Genomic DNA, 21,370 nt, shown 5'->3' with positions numbered 1-21,370 from the left:
GGGTTTGGACAAAAGAGAAAAAAACGAAACAAACCTTTAAAAAAAAAGGCTCATTTAATAATCACGTTTTTTTAACAAGTCAATGCAAAAAAGTGTTTTTTTTTCAAATAATTGATTCATTTACTTTCAAGGTTTAATTTTTGGTCTTGGCCCAAGCATTTCACACTTCAGGCATTCAGTTTCGACCCCAAATTAAAATGTTTAATAGTATATAACTAATCAGAGGCTTCTACATAATTTTGAATATGTACGAATAAATGACTGATTCCATTTCTGTCGAAGGAGAAGAAAGTAGCCACGGACAATAACACAACATAGACATTGCTAATCCAGTCTCCATGGAAACTATGAAATCTTTACAATAAAAAGGCAAGGAAAAAAGTCAAGCTGTCATATTTATCGGTGATTTAAATTTGATTAAGCCGGCTGCCATTTTGACAAAGTTCCTTATAATGAAAGTCAGACCACTCAAAGATATCCAAACAGATAACCGTAAAGAAAACCAGGGAGAAAAAAAACTAGGACAGTCTGAGAAGTCAGTAGAGTTCAGCCAATCGGATTTTCTCATCTTTTGTCTAAAATGCTAGCATTAGCAGCTATAGACTATGATGACAGAATTGTGGCTAAAGGCCATATCTCTAGCTTTTGTGGTTACATAAATCCTAGTTGACACTAGCCGCTAATGGAACACTGGACACCAAAAGTGACGCTGGTCACTAATGTGTCATCCAAAATATGCGTTGAAACTAGCACAGCGACAAGCTGAAAACCCTAAAGTGGTCCTCAAATGGAGGCACTTGTACCCCTGGGGGTACTTGAAGGCACTTCAGAGTTACATGAGATTTTAGATTGGATACAAATTCAAAGTGCTGTTTATTGTTATTCCAACACTTCAATAGATAAAATATATGTGCATTCATGTTTTCAAACAGTGATTTGAAAAACAAGCTCAAGACAAGTGCTAGTTTTACGTGTGCACGTTTGTTTAGTTAGTGTCGATATTAACAAATGTTGGGTGTTATTATCAGTGACGTCTGTTGAGGTTTGTGTCTGGTGAGGCACAGTCAGATTTACAAATAAACAAACCTAAATTTAATTTAACATTTGATTGGCAGAGGAGGAAAGCGATATATTAACTGTCGCATAGAGAAACATATTTTATTACATATTTTATAGCTTCTCCCTTTGAATACTAGTATCAATAGATAGGCAATCCTACATTGTGAAAAGTGCAACAAGAAAAAGAAATGTGAATGGCTTAACTTGGTGTTAGCTTGATAATACTATAACTAATTCTATTGTTAGCGGTTAGGTTTTTGCCAAATCAGAATAATTTGTCTCACTATCGCCCTCTTCCATGAGGCAAGAAAACTGCGCTCTTGACTCTGCATCTGCAGACCCTCAGTACAGTAATATGCTACATTCATTGTAACGTGGTCATCCTTTTTATTTATTTTTTATTTATATATATTATACTTTAATTATTTTGTATTGTATATTCATTGTTTGTTAATGCAACATTCATTGCAGCCTGGTTATCCTGGAAGGGGGATGACCGCATGTGCGGTCCCTTCTCAAGATTTCTTAATTTTCCTCATACTGAGGTCTTTGAGTTTTTCCTTGCCCTCATGTAGGTCTTAGATCAGGGGATGGTGTAATAATAGTCTTTTATTTGGAATAGTCTGTGGTCTGTGCAGGCATTTGAGACTCCTTGTGATTAAGGGCTATACAAATAAACATGATTTTTACTTGACATAGTAATTGCATTAATAATACTTATAATATAATGTGAAAAATCAGATATGTAAAACAAAAAAATCCAAAGAATCTGAAGTTGAATGAGAGGGAACTTTAACACTGAATAAATATAAGAATTTGGTATAATTTATAAGGCAGCACGGCGCAGTGGTTAGCGCGTGTGAGGCACAGTTCTAAGGTCTTGGGAACCTCCTGTGTGGGTTCAAATTTGGACTTCCTGTTCGGAATTTGTATGTTCTCCCCGTGCTTGCGTGGGTTTCCTTCGGGCACTCCGGTTTGCTCCCACATTCCAGAGACATGCATTTCAGGTGGATTGGCCGTTCCAAATTGTCCCTAGGTGTGAATGAGCGAGCGAGTTGTCTGTCCCTGAGTGCCCTGCGATTGGCTAGCAAACAGTTCAGGGTGTCCCCTGCCCACTGCCCGATGATTGCTGGGATGGGCTCCAGCACCCCCGCGACCCTACTGAGGATAAGCGGTGCAGCTAATAAGATGAGAGATGAGATGAGGTATAATTTATACTTCGAGGATGACAGCTGAGGCACAGCCTCCCTTGACTCCATGTCACTGTTTTTTGTCTCATTAATGTTCAGTAAAGTATTTTGCTTGTTGTAAATTATGAAACTCAACAGACAAAAGAATTATTATTCTGATACCCACCCCATTTACGTGATGCATAATGGAAACACACCTAGAGAAGCAAAAAAATGTAAAGTTTTGTAGCGCTGACAACTTTCCTTTCCCTACGATTTAATGGAAGGACGGACATAAATCCGCCGCCGGCTTATAAACACAGACTTCCCTGGCTCAAGAGTTTCCTGCGAACCTTTTGCCCTTCCCTACTTTTTTTCTCGCGTAAGCTAAAGCTGGCAATCAGGTTGTCTTGAGCAGATCCTGTGGAGTCTGAAGAACAAAGGCGCTCACGTCTTAAGAATGGACGTGAGTGAGCCAGATAGAGAATAGCCACAGGGAAAAGGATCAAGGGATGTGTCTAAACCCCTAATTACACACACATACAAATAAAAAATCCCTAAATCTCTCTCATAACGCCAGCTTCTCCCTAAGCGACAAAATCGCTCTTTTGAGACATCCACCTTCAAGCGTTTTTTTCTTTGTGTAATGCTCTCACAAAATTAATCATTAGAAATTCCACGCTTTGCTGAATTTAAATTACTTGGACGAGGCACGGCTGGCCGGCTGTTTTTCTTGAATGTTTGGGTGATATCATGGCAGGCGCAGGACAATGGACGTCTTACCGCGAGAGAAAGAGAAAAAAATGACGCTTTTGTGTCTACTTGGAGTACATCCGGGAATGCACCTGGGAGTCTCAGGTCTAAATCCAAACACTTCATGAAAATATATTTCATACGGACAGTCCAGTCCTTACGTAGAGACCCTCACAATAAATGATGGTTTAAACTATTTTTTTCAGAAGTATTCTATTCTATATTATGTTCCAGTTTGAATGAGATTAATAAAACTACTTCCTATTACATAAACTGGAGAATGCTAATTATCCCACTGATATTTGTCTTTTAGACAAAATTGTCATGATTACTGATGTGACTCTTCTGGTCCCGTTCATTTTGCGCCAACCGCCGTGGGTTATGATTGACTCCCAGTCACTATTTGAACCCACTCCTGTCAATCCCCTGTTGTCAGTCCATCTGCAAACCTCAGTGTATACTAGGCAAGCCTTTTTTGACCCTGACTCCCACCTGTCCCGTTTTTGCTCCCGTTTGTCACCGGCTACAACCCATTTTGATCCCGACCACGTCCGCCCCCCCGTCCCGGCTTCCGACCCGTTTCTGACCCAGACCACGTTTTTGCCCTCACAGTCCCGGCTACCGATCAGTTTTCCCGTCCCTGATACCACCATCGCTCGCTACGGAAGATACACTTCCATGATCGGATCACAATCCAAGTACGAGAGCGACTTGCTTCCTGCGTATCAGCTGCTCTTCCTTTTTCATTCAATAAAATTGTGAGAAAACGTTACGCGACAAAAATATTACATTAAAATTATCTGTCTTAAAATATATGAATAATATATATGTCAATATGTATATATTAGTAGAAGTCAAGCAGTAAAATTTACAGCTGGCACTAGTTGTTGGAAAATAATTTACTGGAATTGTGTAATATTGTTGTAAATGTGAACAGCTCAATCATAGGAATTAGTAATCTTAACAAAATATAAACTGTTTTCATTCGGTTTCAATTACGATAAATTTAAAACTTACATCTCTTGTAAAATGAGAAATTATTCCATCAAATGAGATTTAAAAACGAGAAGGGAGATTGGTTTTCTATTTTTTTAATTGATACAATTGTAAAAATAATCCTTCAAAGGTAAAAAATGTGATGATGTGTGAATTTTAAATATGAATACAAAAAAAATTAAAACATTTTTGAAAATGTATATAGGATTAGAAGTAAATGGAAAGGGACCAAGAGGAAGGGTGCGATTGACGTGGATGGATGGTGTTATGAGTGCACTGCAGGAAAGAGAAATAAAAGTAGTGGAACTAGAGCTCTTGTTGGTGATAGGAATGAGTGGAGAGGTGTTGTAAAAGGATAGTGGGATGTTTGGACGTGTTCTAAGGGATGGGCAGGGCACCTGTATGATGCGGCAGGGGTAAACCAGTGAAAGCTGTTGGGCCCTGCTGTTGAACAGTAGAGTGTGTTGTGTCACACTGACCCAAGTGACATGGCCGCTTTCTTGTGTCCCGTTTCATCTGGGGGGACGAAAGCATGACCAACTTGGGTGCCGAGGTGCTCAACTTGTTTGGGTGTTTGGGCATTTGGGTTGGCCATGGTCAAATTTTTTGTGTTTTTTGTTACTTTTCACTTTTTTCTTTTCTTTGTTTTTGTATGTGTTTGTCTTGCTGTCGGTCACCCCTCTCGAGGGATATGACCAGGGTAGATGGATACATAGATATAGGCTAGGGTTAGATGGTTAAGGTATAGTATATGGGGTAGGGATAGGTTTAAGATTAGGATTAGTATCAGGGTTAGCATTTAGGGTTAAACTTTCGGGCTAGGTCCGGGTTAAGGGTTGGGATTGGTTTCAAGGTTAGGGGGTTAAGATTAGTGTCAGGGTTAGGGTTCAGAGTTAGAGGTTTAGGGGTAGGGTTCGGCCTATTGTAAGGGGCAGGGTTTAATGTTAGTAGGTTGGGGTTTGAGGGTGTTTAATATTTTTTCTTTTTAGCATTTTATCATTGTGTATTGTAAAATAGGAAGAGTTAGGGTTTAGGGCTAGTTATTGAGTTGGAGGGTTGGGATTTGTTTTAGGGTTAGGGTCAAAGGCTTAGGGGTATGGGTTTTGGGTTTTTAGGTTAGTTTACACATTTTTGTTCTTACTTTCATCATAAAAATCTAACATCTTAAAATCAGCAAAAGAAAGTTTTCAAGTAAAAACAAGTACTTTTTTTCATTTTAACAAGAAAATTATATTTAAGACAATGTAAAATTAGATTTTTTTGATATCAAACTTTTCTGCCTTTGGTGTAAGGATCTAATTTTACTGGACACGTCATTGTTTATTCCACTTTAAGGTAAAACATATTAATTATAAAAGGAAAAAAATGCCTCTAAATCTAAAATAAACCTTTTCATCACATTCCATAAGTGATTCCTTTCAACCTTTGATGGCCGTCCATCCAGCAAGTACGTTTGCACCAAAAATAGATGTTATTTCTGGCCGGGTTTGTCGCATTCCGCATGCCCACAGATGCCAAGGAGCGCATGTGTGTGTTGTGTCCTCCGAGTGTCAGGTCCAATCTCCACCGAGCCTTGCCAACCAGTCTCAACTGTCAGCGAGACGAGTGCAGGCTGGCCCTGGTTGGGCAGCTTCACTGAGTGGAAATCCCCGAGGGTGTAAACTCATGACGGATCTGGACCACACTGTGATGTCTTATTCATGTTGTATCAATTCATAATGACTGGACCAGTCCGCTGTCGGGGGATACATGTGCATACGATCAAATTGCACGTGTATGATTAGACAGACTGAGTGGACCGTCGTGCGTTTGCGGCGCATCGAGACTGGAATGTGCCGGACACCTGCACTTTGCTGTGAATATTTAGTAATCCGCATTCCACCAGTATTTTATGAATTATCAGAATGTTTATTGGATAAAAGCAGTTTTTAGGGCTGGGACATTTTAAAAGGCAGATATTTTTTATGCCCCTATTTGATGATCTATTAATAATGGTTTTACCCATTAGAAAATCTTTGTTTTAACAAAAAAAAACTGAAATGTAAAAGAGAGAAGACGGCAATGTTTATCGGCAATCAAGCTGAAGGCTCCAAGTATTCCAGGTTTTGCAGCGAGCATTTTTACAAGGTACGTTTGATGTATTTCTGAGCAACTTAATGTTAAGTTGGTCTGAGACACGTCAAAGACACTCAATATTACAAGTTAGCTAGTGCTAACTAGCTAACGTGAGTATCCTACTGTTGCCATTTCTCACTACATAAACGAAGTGCACTTATTGCAATGAATCAGCGATTGAAAACAGTAATCTTACAAATATCACTTGTATTGTGTGGTCTACGATAAAGCTTATTACTACAAAATGAACTGTCAAATTATCACCGGATAAAGGGGGAGACGTTCAGAAGATGAAACGTCATTTTGCCAAAGTAACTATTTCCAACATGCTGAAAAGTGATTTCTAAACCCGGTGCAAATAACCCATTCTTTACTGTTCTATTACATTCCCCAAAAGTTTGAATACAGTACCACCTACAAAGAACTAGTAAGCCTCCAGACTTGTATAAGCTTTTAAATAGGCACGGGTGTATGGGGTTACTCCATTTACAGTATAGTGGGACATATCCAGTGGACTAAAGTCAGGCAGACTGGACAGTTTGGTTGGATCAGTGAATATGTCAGGAGGAATACGATATGTGTCTGTAGCTAGCCCTGCTAATGCAATCCTTAGTTTCTCTATCTAGTGTTCATTGTGCTTTCCACTTGATTTGACAACTGCACAATATTCGTTTGTCTAGTCATTGCCAATGGTGTTAAATAGTATAGTTTTGTTGTTGTTGTTGTTTACTGTTTACTGGCCTCACCTACTCTGCCGTCCTTTATGGTGTCATCCAAGGTCAAGTCACGTGTGTGCAGAGGTTCAATATACGCATCTACAATAATAACAATAACAGTGAACAGGGTAGGAAAGTTGAGCTGTCCAGAACCGAGAACCTTTACTCAAAGTCTCCATTGAGTCAACCAGAGCCTGAATCAATCCATTGCAATTAATCTCAGCGCACCATTTTTTAATTTTTTTATTTTTTTCAAACTGACGTTGCGGTTAAAACAAAAGTTCCTACACATTGACATCTTGATGCCGGGTAGATGTTAGGCGGGTATTATAATCAAGCGGGTACTTCAGAAATAATCGAAGGAGACGAGTTGCCATGGAGATGCCCGGCCAAAGAGTTTTTCCCTGAGACCCCGTTGCTCATCAAGGGAGGTCCTTCATCAACAGAGACAAAGACACAGAAACACCAAGACATGTTTTGGAACGGAAACAGTCTGCCCGACTCATAACTAGCATAATTTTCGTTTTTTCATTTTGTCATAGGTTGAAGGCTGATTTTCTGTCATTAAACCAAGCCTGCAACTAAAGAACATAAAATTTGAAAAGAAAAACGGTTGAAATAGCAAAAGAAAATGTTTCCATAAATATTTTGCGAAAAGATTACAAAAAAACCTTTTGTGCTATTTTTGAGAGTTTTTCAAAGTCCACATGTTTCGATGATCACATTGCTTCCGCGCAAAACTGGAAACATACCAAGAGACACTTTCCTATATTCAACCCGGTTATCTTAAACACCAGAAATAACATATTCCCTCATGGGAAACCACTAAATACACATCAGCCCGAGGTGGTGTAATTACATGGCAGTTCTTTAATTAGTGTTATTTTATTCTCTTTTTGTTTCTGGTGTTTGTGCTTATCTACAGTATGTCACCTTGCTAGTATGTCATTGTGTTTGGGTTTTGTGTATGTCAGTATGCCCGTCGCCAGGCATCGGAAAATGAAAGATGGAAAAAGGATCATAAGGACTATTAGACTCGCCCAATCGGGTCCTTTGCGAAGATTTCCTTTTCCAGTTTGAGCAAGTACACAATGGCCTCTCACACTATACCTCCAGGGGAGAAAACGCACCTGAGAATGCTAACCCCAAAACAGAGGGGGAAAAACGTAATCATATATTTTTTTGATTTATTAATGCGCTGTAAAAAAAAAAAAGAAGTCTTTCTTCATTGGCACCTTTTTATTATTCTAAATGTAACTTTATTTTATTTTCAACTTATTTCTTTCTTAAAATAAGAAAGATATTTAATAAACTATTCAGGCAGTGTTGTTATGTGCATTGTTTATTTATTTTTTGCTAAGATAAAAAATACTACAAATGAGCACATCAAGTATTATTTTTATAAAGAAGTATTTTTCTGATTTTAAAGTATATTTATTTTGATACAAATTTTGTTGTTTGTTTTAGGTATTATTTCAATTATTTATTTGAAAAAAATATTGCAAAATAAGAAAAAAAAATCTTTTTTATTGGACATTATTAGAAAACAATTTTCATAAAAAAAAATATTATAAAAAATTATGACCAAAAGGTAAAATAAGTACAATTGTGTCACAGAGACCAGAAGAGGAAACAGGACCCACTCGCGTAACGTTACTCACAGTTTTATTGGGAAGAAGGGAAAGGAGCGCACACTCGATCCGGAGATCGTTGGTCGCGGGAAGTAGGTTGCTCAGCTGCGGAAGTGGAACTTCCGTGGTGAGCGATGGCAGAAAAAAGGCAGAAAAAATTCGAAAACCAAGAGAGGAGAGTAGCCGTGGTCGAGATCAAACAGACCGTAGCGATAGAAAAACAAGAGCAAAAATACAGGACTGGCAAAAGGGCTTGCCATGTAAAAACGGAGATTCGCAGACGGACCGAGTGGTGTACACTCATGACGGACCTGGACCACACTGTGATGTCTTATTCATGTTGTATCAACGGGGCTAACTGGACAGAGTTTAAATACTGACAGGGAGCCAATCCGTCAACAAGCTCCAACTGGCGCCCACGGGCGGGGCCAATTGGGCGCCATGGCAACTATGACACAATTGTGATTATTTGGAATCAGATTAAATATATCCGGTTTACGAAAAAAATAATTTTTTAAAATAAAAAAAGAATTTAAATACCAAAAAAATACTATTTTATTGTACCCCAAAATTATTCAAAAATATCCCAAAATAAAAAACATTATTTTTATGTTAGGGCGGCATGGCAGATGAGTGGTTAGCGCATCCGCAGCACAGTACAGAGGTTATGGGATCAAATCCAGAATTCCTGTGCAGAGTTTGCATGTTCTCCCCGTGTAGAACACCAATTCTGACGAGGTGGAGTTTTGACAACGCCCATCAACAACCTTAAATTCCAGTTCCCCTCCCAAAACTGGTCCAGACCTTAATCCAGATGCTGCACCCTCCAGGGTGTCTCCTCAACTAACTGTTCTCCGCCTCACGCTAAATCCTCTCACCTTACCGTCCCACAAACACTCACTTCCTCTCGCTCTCCCACTGCGACGAAATGCAAATTACAGACATGGATTAGCAGATTACAGATGTGTGGGACAAGGGAAGGGGGCTATAAACCCGACGGGAGGACAACAGGTTGTTAACATTGCATTTTATTTATGCTTTTATTGGGAGGAGTGGACCGTATTTTTGTGTTCATTAAAATGAAATGATATTTTTAAAACAAACACAAAATGACACTGCATTTTTGTAAAAAGGAAGATAAAAGTTAACTTTGTTAATTTCTTTTTTTTTTAAACTAATTGTAGATACTCTTAAAATTTGAAAAGTTTTTTTGAGTTCTTGTTTGTATGCTCCCCATGTCTTCTTACTTTCTTGTTCTGTTCAGTTGCCACTGCTTTTTTTTGTTTATGAGTCCATGCTAGTTTGTGTAACAACATATCCTGTGTTCAGTTACAACCAGTTGGTAATTTCCCATGGTGTCTCCTTTCATGTTTTCTTCAGTCCAATTTAGTTTGTGTTCCTGCATATCTTGCGTATCCTAATTTTCATGTTTTGTTCATGTATTAAATTCCATTTTAAATGTTCAAAATGTCACCTTCTCCAGTTTGCATTTGATTTCTCTCTGCACCCTCTTCTTTTTGTGTTTTTTTTAGTTAAACCCAGTTGGTATTCCAACATATTTTCTGTTATCTTCCTTTCATTGTTTTTTGTTCAGTGTGAGTTAGGTTGTTATCCAACATCCAGTATTTAGTGAGAACTAGATGGTATTGGAACACATCCAACATTATATTCCTTACATGTTTTGTTCAGTGCAAGCTAATTCGTCTTCCAAAATATAATTTTTCCTTCCTTTCATGTTTTGTGCATTTAGATCTAGTTAGTCTTTCAACATTCTGTAGCAGGAATGTGTAGCGGAACCTGTGTTAGTTTATCTTTGATGTCTTGAAATGAAATGAAATGATCTGCATTTATATAGCGCTTTTCAAGTCAATGACTTCCCAAGCGCTTTAGATTGTGCTCCACATTTCCCAATTGCAGCCTTGCAGTCATGTAAGGCGCCAACCTGCTTATTGAGGGTATTAGGGGTTCAGTGTCTTACCCAAGGACACTTCAACATGTAACACGGACGAGCCGGGATTCGAACTGGGATCCCTTGATCCCAAGACGAGCGCTCTTCCCTCCTGAGCTACTGCCGCCCGAATTTTGACAATGCTAGTAAACGTCCTTTTTCGATTTCTGTACACTAACCCATACTTTTTTTTTTTTTTTGCAGATAAAACCTTTTCTGAAATCTTATTTTGTGTCTACATTTGTGAGATCCGTTCCTCTGGCCACAGTTTCGTTTTTGTTTTTTTGTGTCTTTTATTTAATCAGAAGCCTCACTTACTGGTGTAATTGAGACAAAGAGCTTAGAAAAAAAACATTTCGTATTTAAATAAAGAGAGTCCTACAACTTACATGTTAATCTCAGATTTCAACAAAACCCAGCAAGCACTTTGCACTAGTGCAAAGGTTCAAATTTAACTTACAAAATCATACCCCCGCTTGAATCTGACAAAAGGTACAAACGAAATAGCCCCGAAAGACTCCCCCTGGGAGCCCAGAACCTTTTAAGTCCATTAAAAACTGCTGGCAGGAGGGAAAATGGCCGTAACTTAACCACATCAGACAGGAACCAAAACCCAGCATACAGGCCAGACACATAAAGAGTTAAAAAACGCATAAAAAGGCTTTTGTCTTTTCCTGCTGTTTTTAAGTCTCAAATCAATCCATAAATCTACCGAAGGTACCATAAGGATAGTTTTGTTTTTGATTTTGAAGTGATTCGGAATGTGCGGCGCACCTGATTTAATGGTTCACTTTAACCCTGCCAAGGATCAAGAGCGAAGGACTGAACTGCACACAGTGAATCGATTTGGACGGCGTGATATAAAGGTGCATAGTTTGCAATAATGAGACGGAAATCCAATTGGATGTTGGCGGAGGCGCTAAAGGGCATGCTCAAGGTCATGCACCGATTAAGGTCAGTATTGGGTTAGCCAAAATAAAAGCAGAATTTCTCTATTCACAGGATCAACACTTAACCTAAACGCCAAAAAAATGACTTAGCATTAGAAAGAAAGAGATCAAAATCCGAGATTGAAATGCCATAAAATACGTAATTCCTTCAAAGACCCAGTTGAATAAAAAAAAATGTCAAAAGCATTTTTCTATGCAAGACACAATTGAACAATTGCAATGCCAAAGTAAGTTAAAAACAACATATCAACGTCAAAGTTAATTTTTTAACTAGACGGCCAATGAATGATGATCGAAATGAACCTTAAAGTGACAATGTGTTATAATTCACCACGACTGGTCGCTGTAGCTTAGAATGGAGCTGAAGCGTGTGCATTCAAAAAGAAACACTACAGGAGCCAGGAGGATACAACTTGGCAAAATTCGGACGCCCGGTTACATATTTCCTCTCGTAAGAATGAATCTCAGCCAACGGCACTGCATGAGGGCTAGTGTTAATCCCCTCCAGCACAAAAAAAACAAAAAAAACGAATAAACTGGATAAACCCGGAACAGCTGAAAAGAGTGAACAGCTTAAATTGGTCAGAGCAATAAATTTAGTGAAAGATTGCAAGTGCAAACAAGAATCTGACGTCAAACACAAAATTAAAAAGAAGTGGGTTCATATTATGTACTTGGCAGCTAAGCAAATACAATTTAAATCAAATAGAGAATCTTAATTTTATTTGCTTATTTTATTTACCAAGATCTATCAACTAGTGTTTTTTTTTCATATTTTTGCTTAATTATTTTTCTTTTTATATATAATTTCAAACGGCAAAAAAACTGTTTTTGGAATGAAGCAGCTGATCTAATGAAAGTTAAATTAAATAAGGGCTCTTAGTTTTATTTGCTTCATGTATTTACCAGAATATAGCAACAAGTGATAATTGTTTTCTTTCTATGGTCACTTATTTGTGTTTTTTTAATTAATCATTTAAAACAGCAAAGAAATTTTTTTTTTGAATGAGGCAGCTGAGCAAAAACAAGTTAAATTAAAAAGAAACTCTTTAGTTATTAGCTTGATTTATTGAACATTATATTGTACATCGACAAAGGTATTTTTTCCTTCTATGGTCGCTTAATTGTGTGTTGTTGTTTTTTTGTATGTGTTTTTTGGAACAAGGCAGATAAGCAATCCAAATTAGATTAAATAAAGGCTTTTAGTTTTATTTGCTTAGTTTATTTACCATATTATATCAACAACAGGAAGCACGGTGGGTGAATGTTCTCAAGTTATGGGATCGAATCCAGCTACCAGCCTTCATGTGCAGAGTTTGCATGTTCTCCCCGTGCTTGTGTGGGTTTCCTCCAGGCACTCCAGTTTTCTCCCACATTCCAAACATATGCATGTCATCTTAATTGGCCGGTCCAAAATGTTCCTAGGTGTGAATGAGCGAGGGAATTGTCAGTCTCTGTGTGCCCCGGGCTCTAACACCCGTGTGACTCTACTGAGGATAAGTGGAGGGGATAATGGAATATATCAACAAGTGTCTTTTTTTCTACCTGTGGTAGCTTGATTGTGTTTTTTTTAAGCTGACCAAAAACAAGCTAAATCAAACAGAGATTCTTCGGTTTACTTTCCTGATTCACCGTACTCTATCAATAAGATTTTTTTTTTCTCGCGGATTGCCTATTTGTGATTTACTTATCTGCTACTTTTATGTGTGCAAGTGTTACAAATAATATAAATTCTGATCCTCAAGATCCAAGGGTGAGTAGTAAATGGGAGAATTTATAAATATTGTCCATTGGACAGATTACAAATGTAACCATTTGATGAATGGATATAAAACAAATAAGTAAAAGAAAATGGTGGTCTGAGGTCAAAATCATACCGTAGTGTGGAAAAGATGGCAGGAAAATACTTTTTCCATGCCCGTTTTATTATTCCCAGATGCTGCAGGTAACTGGAATAAAGTCAGCTGAAGCCAGCAGCTAACAACGGGGACACTGATTAAATACAAACCCCCAACCCCAAAAAATGAACCATTTCACCTACATGGACCACATATGTATAAGGAAACAGAAAAATCTCAATCCGTACTCTTGAAATTGGAACAGTGCCCAAAATCAAGTGGGCCACACACCATTTCTCGAATAGACACTGCTGATGATTAGGAATGCAGCCACAAGGGTCCCCCCAAAAAATCATAAAAGCACACCGGGAACATCGAAACCTCAACTGGCCGTCCACTAAGTAAAATTTATGTCTGACTGCTGTTTAATTGTGCAGAGCCACCATCGGTAAATTAAACCCTACCAGAGCAAGAGCCGTGTTGAGAGATGACATGTAAAAGGAGAAAAAAAAATAGAAGAAGCTGCAGTTACTTACAGTCGAGACAGGCCGGGGTTCTTCTGAAAGAGCAACTCGGGAAGCTGCTGCAGTTGATTACGGTTCAGACGCCTACAAAAGAGAGAAAGTACCAGTGAACGAGTGTTTGTGGGGAAGCTGCGAATGTGAATAATGTCTGCAAGATGCCATCGGATCGGCATCGCCGCCGGCTATTGTGTTTCGGTCTCCCATGAACGTCCCATAAATATCTGCGCTAAAGTTCACTGGGAATGGAAGAGACGGATCAGTGAATTATCTCCAAGTCGTGACATTATAACGCGGCGCTCGGGTAGGATTACATACAGATCTCGCTCTCCCAAGAGTAAAATTTCGCGAAACTTCCCGTTCGGTAACAAGTGAGCGACATCGATTACACGGGAGAACAAGCGTGGGGTTGTTTTGAGTTACAAAATCGGTATGTTTACTTGCCGGCTTAAAATATATTTTTTTTTTTTAACGCACAAAGAAATCCGAATATGTTCATATTCAGGATGCTAACGGTCAAACTAAGAAGGTTGTGTTACTCCTTTTGTCAATGGAATTCTCATTCAATTTGGATTATTCTGTTCATCTGATGCTTAAGGCAAAAACTCCAAAGACTTTTTTTAGCATCGTTGAAGCCATAACAAACCTTGGTCTTGTTGTATGAACAAGGTCGAATCAAGAAGTTTAGCTTACTCTTTCCATGGAAATAATTCTCGTTTATCTTAACTTGTTTAGTTTATCCGGTATCTTAGCCAGACATTTTATTCTTTTTTATTCTTTTGGGGCATTGTTTTTAACTTTTATGAAGCCATAACAAACACTGGTGTTTTACGAAGAATGTCAAACTAAGAAGGTTGTGTTATCCCGTTATAAACTAAATGTCACAGTTGCCATGGCGCACAATTTGCTCCACCTGTGTGGCGCCAGCTGCGGCTCGTTGGCAGATTGGTTTTCCTTTTATTTAAGCTCAGTGCTCTCACTCTTCCTTTGTCACTCCTTCAACGAACCTCTGCCCCGCAAGACGTGGGTTCTGTCTTCTTTCCTGTTGGTATTTCCTGTCATGTTCACGTTTATTTTGTCCTGTTCAACATTGCTTTCCAGATTCGTTCCCGTCTATATTTGTCCTGTTTATCTTTCTCTCCAGTTTTCGTTCCTGTCTAGTTTGTCCTGTTTAATTTCGATATCCTGTTTCAATATCAATCCTGTCTGTCCCGTCCTGTCTGGTATCGACCCCATCCGTCCGATATATGCTCGGGCAATTGGTATCGATCTCGTCCGTCTCTGGCTTCCTGTCTTTCCACGCCAGACCGCTGCCTCACGTTCATGACTCCCCATTTCCCGTAAAATAAAAGCTTGTGTGAGAACATCACGCATATAGTTCTTGATCCCGTTCCGGTTCATTACACTACAATCGTATTCATGTTAGCTCATTTGGTCTATCCGATGCCTAGGGCACATGTTGATTTGTTTCCAGCAATTTTCTCTACCTTGGTTGGAGCCATGTCAAACCTTGTAGTACGAGTTTTAATTATACAAGCTAACTCTGGCTAACTCGTTAAAAAAAGCTTCATGTGAATGGGTTGATTTGTCCATGACATTTTCATTTAATTTGCTGTGATTACATCAAGAATGCCACAGTCTTACTTGTACGTATATCGTGTATACCTGGCGCACAGCGTATGAGTAAAAATTTATAAACACACATAGCAAAACATAGCAACGAGGTATAGTTTAAAATCCAGGAGCAGAAACTACAGTACTTGATTTACTGTATATCATGTAAATCAGTGCCTCTGGCAAGCATAGTACAAGTATGATTTATAAACATTCAATAGGTGGCAACAAAGCACATTTTACGATTTTGGAGGAAAAAAAACTTCAGTATTTCACTGATTGTCTTACATTTCATGTAAAAATGTAACACTGAAAAGACGTCTATTTGGCTAATGACATAGATGAGGGGTTAAAGTATTAGCCCTTTGGTTAAATCTGGTCTGGTCCATTTTGGACATGGTTTTGTCCAGAATTGGACATCTTAACTTGGGTTGTGGTCAAAACACTGTCCAAGAATAGCTGCTATTGCGTTTACCTTATAACTTTTAGACCCTAAAAAGTATTTTTAAAATCTTGAAATAGATATTATCTTAACTCTGTTCAATCAAACCCCTTTTGAACTGAACCTTTGCATCTTTTTAACCTTTTTTTAATAATATCTTTACGATCAGTTTTTGCTAGGACGAATTATTCGTATTTCATCTCCTTTTTGGACAAAACCATGGTGGTCTTTTTAACCTAATTTTCTCGTCTTTTGACATTTTTTTTCATGTCTTTGCAACTGTTTTAACAATCTTCTTTTAGACTGAACCTTGGCATCTTTTCAACGTTTTTTCAACCATTTTTTTATTCTAATCGATCCAAAAACTGGAATTTTGATCTCAATCCGACCATTCCCTGCTCGCAAACATAATCAAAGATTCTTGACAGCAACAATAGCAGGCAAAAGCCCAAAAGGACTGGCAGGCTGTATGCAAATAGAGCGTTTAAGTCAATGAGGAACAGGCTGTTGCTAATTTGTTGGAAACCACAGCTCTCCCCTCCGCAGAGTCGTCAGGGGCCCGTGGGATTGAGTGCAGTGGCTGTGACTCGTGCACACACTTTGACAAGATGTTGGGATCTTTGCCACCGTCTGCTGAGAAAGACTTTATAGCTTTGCGCAATCCAAATTGGATTTTTCGGATTAAGCCAAAGTATTTTACGGAGTTGGCCGCTAATCACGCGTGCCGGTGGAGTCATCTGTGGCGCAGGTTTCCACCGGGCTAGCGCTACTGATTTGCTAACGTGACGGTTGAGTTGCCTGCTGGTTTTGTCCGAAACGGTGTGCCATGAGGGAGACAATGCTGATTTTGACAAGAAAGTCATTTAAAATATTCAACTTTGATTAACCACATTTTTCCCTTCTAGTTAACTCATAATTAAACACATGTGTATACATGACAATTTGTTTTGATTTTGTGTTTTTGTGTCCCTTACATTATATTTCATTAAAATGTGGAATATGATGTGGAATACAATGGTTTTTTTTCCCGATAGTTAGGGAAATGTTTCCAATAATTTCAACGTTTTAGTAGAAATAAAAGAAAATTTTAAAAAATACATAAAATAATGAATAAATGGAGCAAAAGTATGTTTTTTCACAGTATACAATATTAAAATTTGTCAGTGAAGCACTGTTTAATTACTCAAGACCTTCTGGATACAATATCACCACGTTAACATTTTTTTTCCCCTTTGCAATGTGAAATTAGATGTGTAAAGCCTCTTGTTATGGCATTTTTGCGAATATATATTTGTAAGCCTCTCGTTATGGCGATTGTCTGCTATTGGTCGACGTCATATACGGTCCTGGTCTGCCATTGGTTCGTGTGACGGCTTCATGGAATTGACGATATGTTATTGACTGTACTCCCTCCCACAATGCCTTTTTCTTCCTTTGTTCAGTTCATAATCGAGTGTGCTTTGTGAGGACAATGCAAGTTTGTTTATTAAAACTTGAAGTGATGCTAAAATGAGAGGCAAGAAGATGGAAACAAAGCTTTAGATATTGAAAGAAGTCAGACGCACTATCACCCTTGCTAAGGAATCAGAAAATTATAAAGGCAGGATTATCCTCTCAAATTAGTTAGTTAGTTTTCATTTTAATCTGCTATCTCCTCTTCCCTCAACATTAACCCCCAAACTCAGCGGTTTTAGCTCAAGTCACATCAGACCTAAGGTAAATACAATTTAATCTTTACTTTATGTTTAAATGTATTTAAAATGTTATTGAACTATATACACATACAGTATATTACATATAAGTAGTACTTATTATTTACTATTTTGTCAATCTTTTTTGTGTTTCTGCTGTACCGGGGGTTTGAAAAATACTAGCTAATTACCATTGGTTTATTATCACCCAATGTAAGTCAATTTCACCTTACAATCTCGACCTGAGAATGGATCAATGTCATATCCCAGGTGTCTACTGTACTTACAAGCTCAGGTTTCCAGTTACAATCAAAGTATACTCACAGTCTCTCCAGTTCTTTCATGTCATCAAATGCCCCACGCTCGATGACGGTAATCTGATTCTCCATCAGCTGCCTGCAAGAGGAAAACAGTATTAGAGTTGCCATAAGCTGGAATTTCACTGATGGTCTACATCTGAGTAACCAAGGCATGCTTGGCCAGACTCGTGTCAGCGGGTTTGTATTCGCACTCGGGTGAAGCACGGTCGACACCCCACAAACACACAGAGGCCTGCAGTGTGGACACGGGGTAGACGGTGGAATGTTGGCAGAAAGAGAGAAGGGCAGGGAAGAAAAAAGGTTCCAATGTGGCTCAGAGTGTGCGGCTCCGGTGGTGGTCTTTGGGCTTGGCGGTCGGGTGGAGGCCAGACCAAACGCAAGCAAAGAGGGTAGAACATCTTTAAGGAATACACGCCTTTGAAGAGTTTTTATAGTAGCTACTAGCATCTAATTTATGGCCTGTTATTCGTTTAACCCGTTTTAGAAATGCAGATTTTATGTTATCAAAATATTATTGTAGTTAATAAGACCAAAATAGTAAAGTAAGAAATGTTATCATACAGGAGCTAACATTTTTCAAATTTCCAATTGGAAAATAAGGGATAATATTTTGTCATTATTTTTCTGATTTTATTACATTGTCCTTTAAATGGGAACGCTTTATTTCATTTATTCATTTAAATCTAGTCGAAAATTGATGAATCGTTAATCAATTGTCAGTCAAATTCCCGTTTGAAAAATATCGAAAGAGCCACTATTCTTAATTAGGATTTAGGACAACGACAAGTAAACATTTTGGGGAGAATTCCTAAAGGTTTTTAAAAACATTTATTACTTTGTCAAAGTGGTTGGTGGTTAATTTTAAAATTGATAGTCAATTGATTAATTATTCTATGTCGAATCAGTCTAATTCCCAATATGAAAGAATAAATCAATTTTCTTCAGCCTATCTGGGTTTTGGGCGCGGGTTGCGGGTAGCGGGCGCGATTTGTGGGCGCGGGTTGTGGGCGCAGCAGGGAAGCACTGACCTCCCTCTCCCAGCCACTTCATCTATCTTATTCGGTGGGATCCAGAGGTGTTCCAGTCCCGCCTAGAGACTTAGTCACTCCAGCGTGTCCTTGGTCGTCCACAGGGCCTCCTGCAAGTGGTACATGCCCGGAACACCTTCTGAAGAAGGCGCCCAGAAGGCATCCTTATCATATGCCCGAGCCACCTCAATTGGCTCCTTGGATTCGGAAGAGCAGCGGCTCTACACTCAGTCACTCCTGGATGACCAAGCTTTTTACCTTATCTCTAAGGGAGAGCCCAGCCACCCTCCGGAGGAAACTTACTTCACCCGTTTGTATTCGGGATCTCGTTATTTTCGGTCATAACCTACAGTTAATGACCATAGTTAAGAGTAGGAACATAGATCCACCGGTATATTGAGAGCTGTGTCTTTCGACTCAGCTCATTTTTCATCACAACTTACCGGGACAGGGTCCGCATGACGTCAGACACTGCACCGATCTGTCCGTCGATCTCCCGTTCCATCCTAACCTCACTTGTTAACAAGACCCGGAGATACTTGAACACCTCCACTTGGGGCAGGATCTCTTCCCCTATCCGGAAGCAGCATGCCACTCATATCCGGCTGAGAACCATGGACTTGGAGGTGCTGATCCTTATCCCGGCCGCTTCACACTTGGCTGCGAACCGCTCCAATTAGAGCTTAAGATCACGGCTTGAGGAAGCCAACAGCAACACATTTTTTGCAAACAGCAGAGATGCAATGCTGAGGCTTTCAAACCGGACCCCATTCCCCGCAAAGGCTACACCTAGAAATTCAGTCAAAACTCTTGAACAGAATCCTTGACAACAAATAGCCCTGGCAAAGTCCAACTCCCAATGGTAAGAAATCCGATTTACTGCCAGCCATGCGGAAAAAACTCTGGCACCGGGCATACAGGGACCACACAGCCCAGATAAGACTGTGCAGTACTCCAACAGACGTTCCCAACAGACTCTCACAACACGCTTGGGTCTGCCGGGTCGTAACGGCATATTCCCCCACCATCGGAGTCAACTCACCACCAGGTGGTGGTCAGTTGACAGCTTTGTCCCTCTCTTCACCCGAGTGTCCAAAACATGCGACAGCAGGTCCGATGAAACGACTACGAGTCGATCATCGAACTGTGGCCTAGGGTGTCTTGATGCACATATGGACACCAACACAAGTGCGTATATTCTAAATTAAGACCCCCAATTGCAAAATATTTTCAAAAAATTCTAATTTAAAGTTTTTCAACAATTATTAATTCATCAAAACAATTGGTGATTTAATAGTTGATGAGTTGTCAAATGATTGATTAATTTTAATTTACATTGGTGTAGTTCCCAAGAAAAAATGTGCTATTATTCTTTTTTGACCTCAAAAAGCATGCATTTTTGAAAAATTGCCGTTTAATGCTAGCTAGTCAGCTATCTACACAAAATCCATTCAAAAACTTGAGAGAAAGAGAGAAAGAGAAAGAGAGAGAAAGAGAGAGGGGAAGAGTGAAAGATAGATAGATAGATGGATAGACAGGGTTGGGTAGGGTTACTTTAACTTGATTACTTTCAATTACTTTTGGATTACTCCAATACCAAATATGCTAATAAAAGACAAAAGAAACTAAATATGAATAAAATTACAAAATTTTGTGCAGGCTTGGGGAGTAACGGAATACATGGAATGGCAAAAATGATGTTGGCAAGCTGTTTGGATTTATTTTCATTTTGTTTCTGTCGCATTTTATGTTAGTTTTGCCGGAGATCAAAGAGATCAAAGCCAGGAGAGAAAGCTTACCACGTATTGTGAGTCATAATTGTATTCATATTTAGTTTCTTTTGTCTTTCATTAGCATATTTGGAATAATCCAAAAGTAATTGAAAGTAATCATGTTCAAGTAACTCTACACAACCCTGTAGATCAGACCTGGGCACTCCGGTCCTGGAGGGCCGTATGTTCTGCATGATTTTTGAGGTTTCTCTGATCCAATACAGGTGATTCCAATCATCAGTATCGTTAACGAGCACTTGCTAGCTTGCTAACGAGGTTATAATTTGTATCACCTGAGTTAAAGAAGAGCAAACTTCAAAATCTGGCAGGACGTATGGCCCTCCAGGACCGGAGTGCCCAGGTCTGCTGTAGATAGATAGATAATGACACAAATAGCTATCTGATGGTAACTATTGAGGTCGCTGCGTAAACAGCCATTTAATGCTAGCTAGCTAGAAAAGGACACAAAAGTCATTTAAAAACATGTTTAACATAGAATACAAAGAGTAAAATACGATAGACATCCAAAGAAGGGGGAACAATTGGAAATGGGATCGTGAACGTCTAAAGTTACCCTTAACAGCTTCCACTCCCTTAATGCTCCCGTAGGTGGAATTTAAATCCAGCTCGAATTCTTGACATTCCAATCTGGCTTCTTGTGTGGAGGGCACCGTAAACGATGCTACATAAAACAGTAGCCGCTGACAAAGAAGTCCATTACATCACTTGTTACACTCACTCAACTGCTTAATGTACTGTGGAGTGCATCTCGGTGAGGCCACTTCACTGGGATTATGGTAATGAGAG

At 39.0% G+C, this 21,370-nt stretch overlaps 1 protein-coding gene across 4 annotated transcripts in view; it reads right to left on the bottom strand.

The window, feature by feature from the left end:
- The window catches only part of slit1a (slit homolog 1a (Drosophila)), a 179,080-nt gene that overhangs the window by 134,874 nt on the left and 22,836 nt on the right, over positions 1 to 21,370 (bottom strand). For all 4 annotated transcript variants that reach the window (XM_088350660.1, XM_088350662.1, XM_088350661.1 and 1 more), the window contains exons 3-4: positions 17,768 to 17,839; positions 13,712 to 13,783 (exon numbers count right to left, since the gene is read on the bottom strand). In XM_088350660.1, coding sequence (XP_088206786.1) covers positions 13,712 to 13,783; positions 17,768 to 17,839 — 144 coding nt within the window. The remainder of the gene's footprint in view (positions 1 to 13,711; positions 13,784 to 17,767; positions 17,840 to 21,370) is intronic.

This window comes from Urocampus carinirostris, chromosome 13 (assembly GCF_059441175.1).
Source record: "Urocampus carinirostris isolate Australia breed hairy pipefish chromosome 13, RoL_Ucar_1.0, whole genome shotgun sequence".
Taxonomy (NCBI): domain Eukaryota; kingdom Metazoa; phylum Chordata; class Actinopteri; order Syngnathiformes; family Syngnathidae; genus Urocampus; species Urocampus carinirostris.
This window is presented reverse-complemented; position numbering and strand designations above follow the sequence as displayed.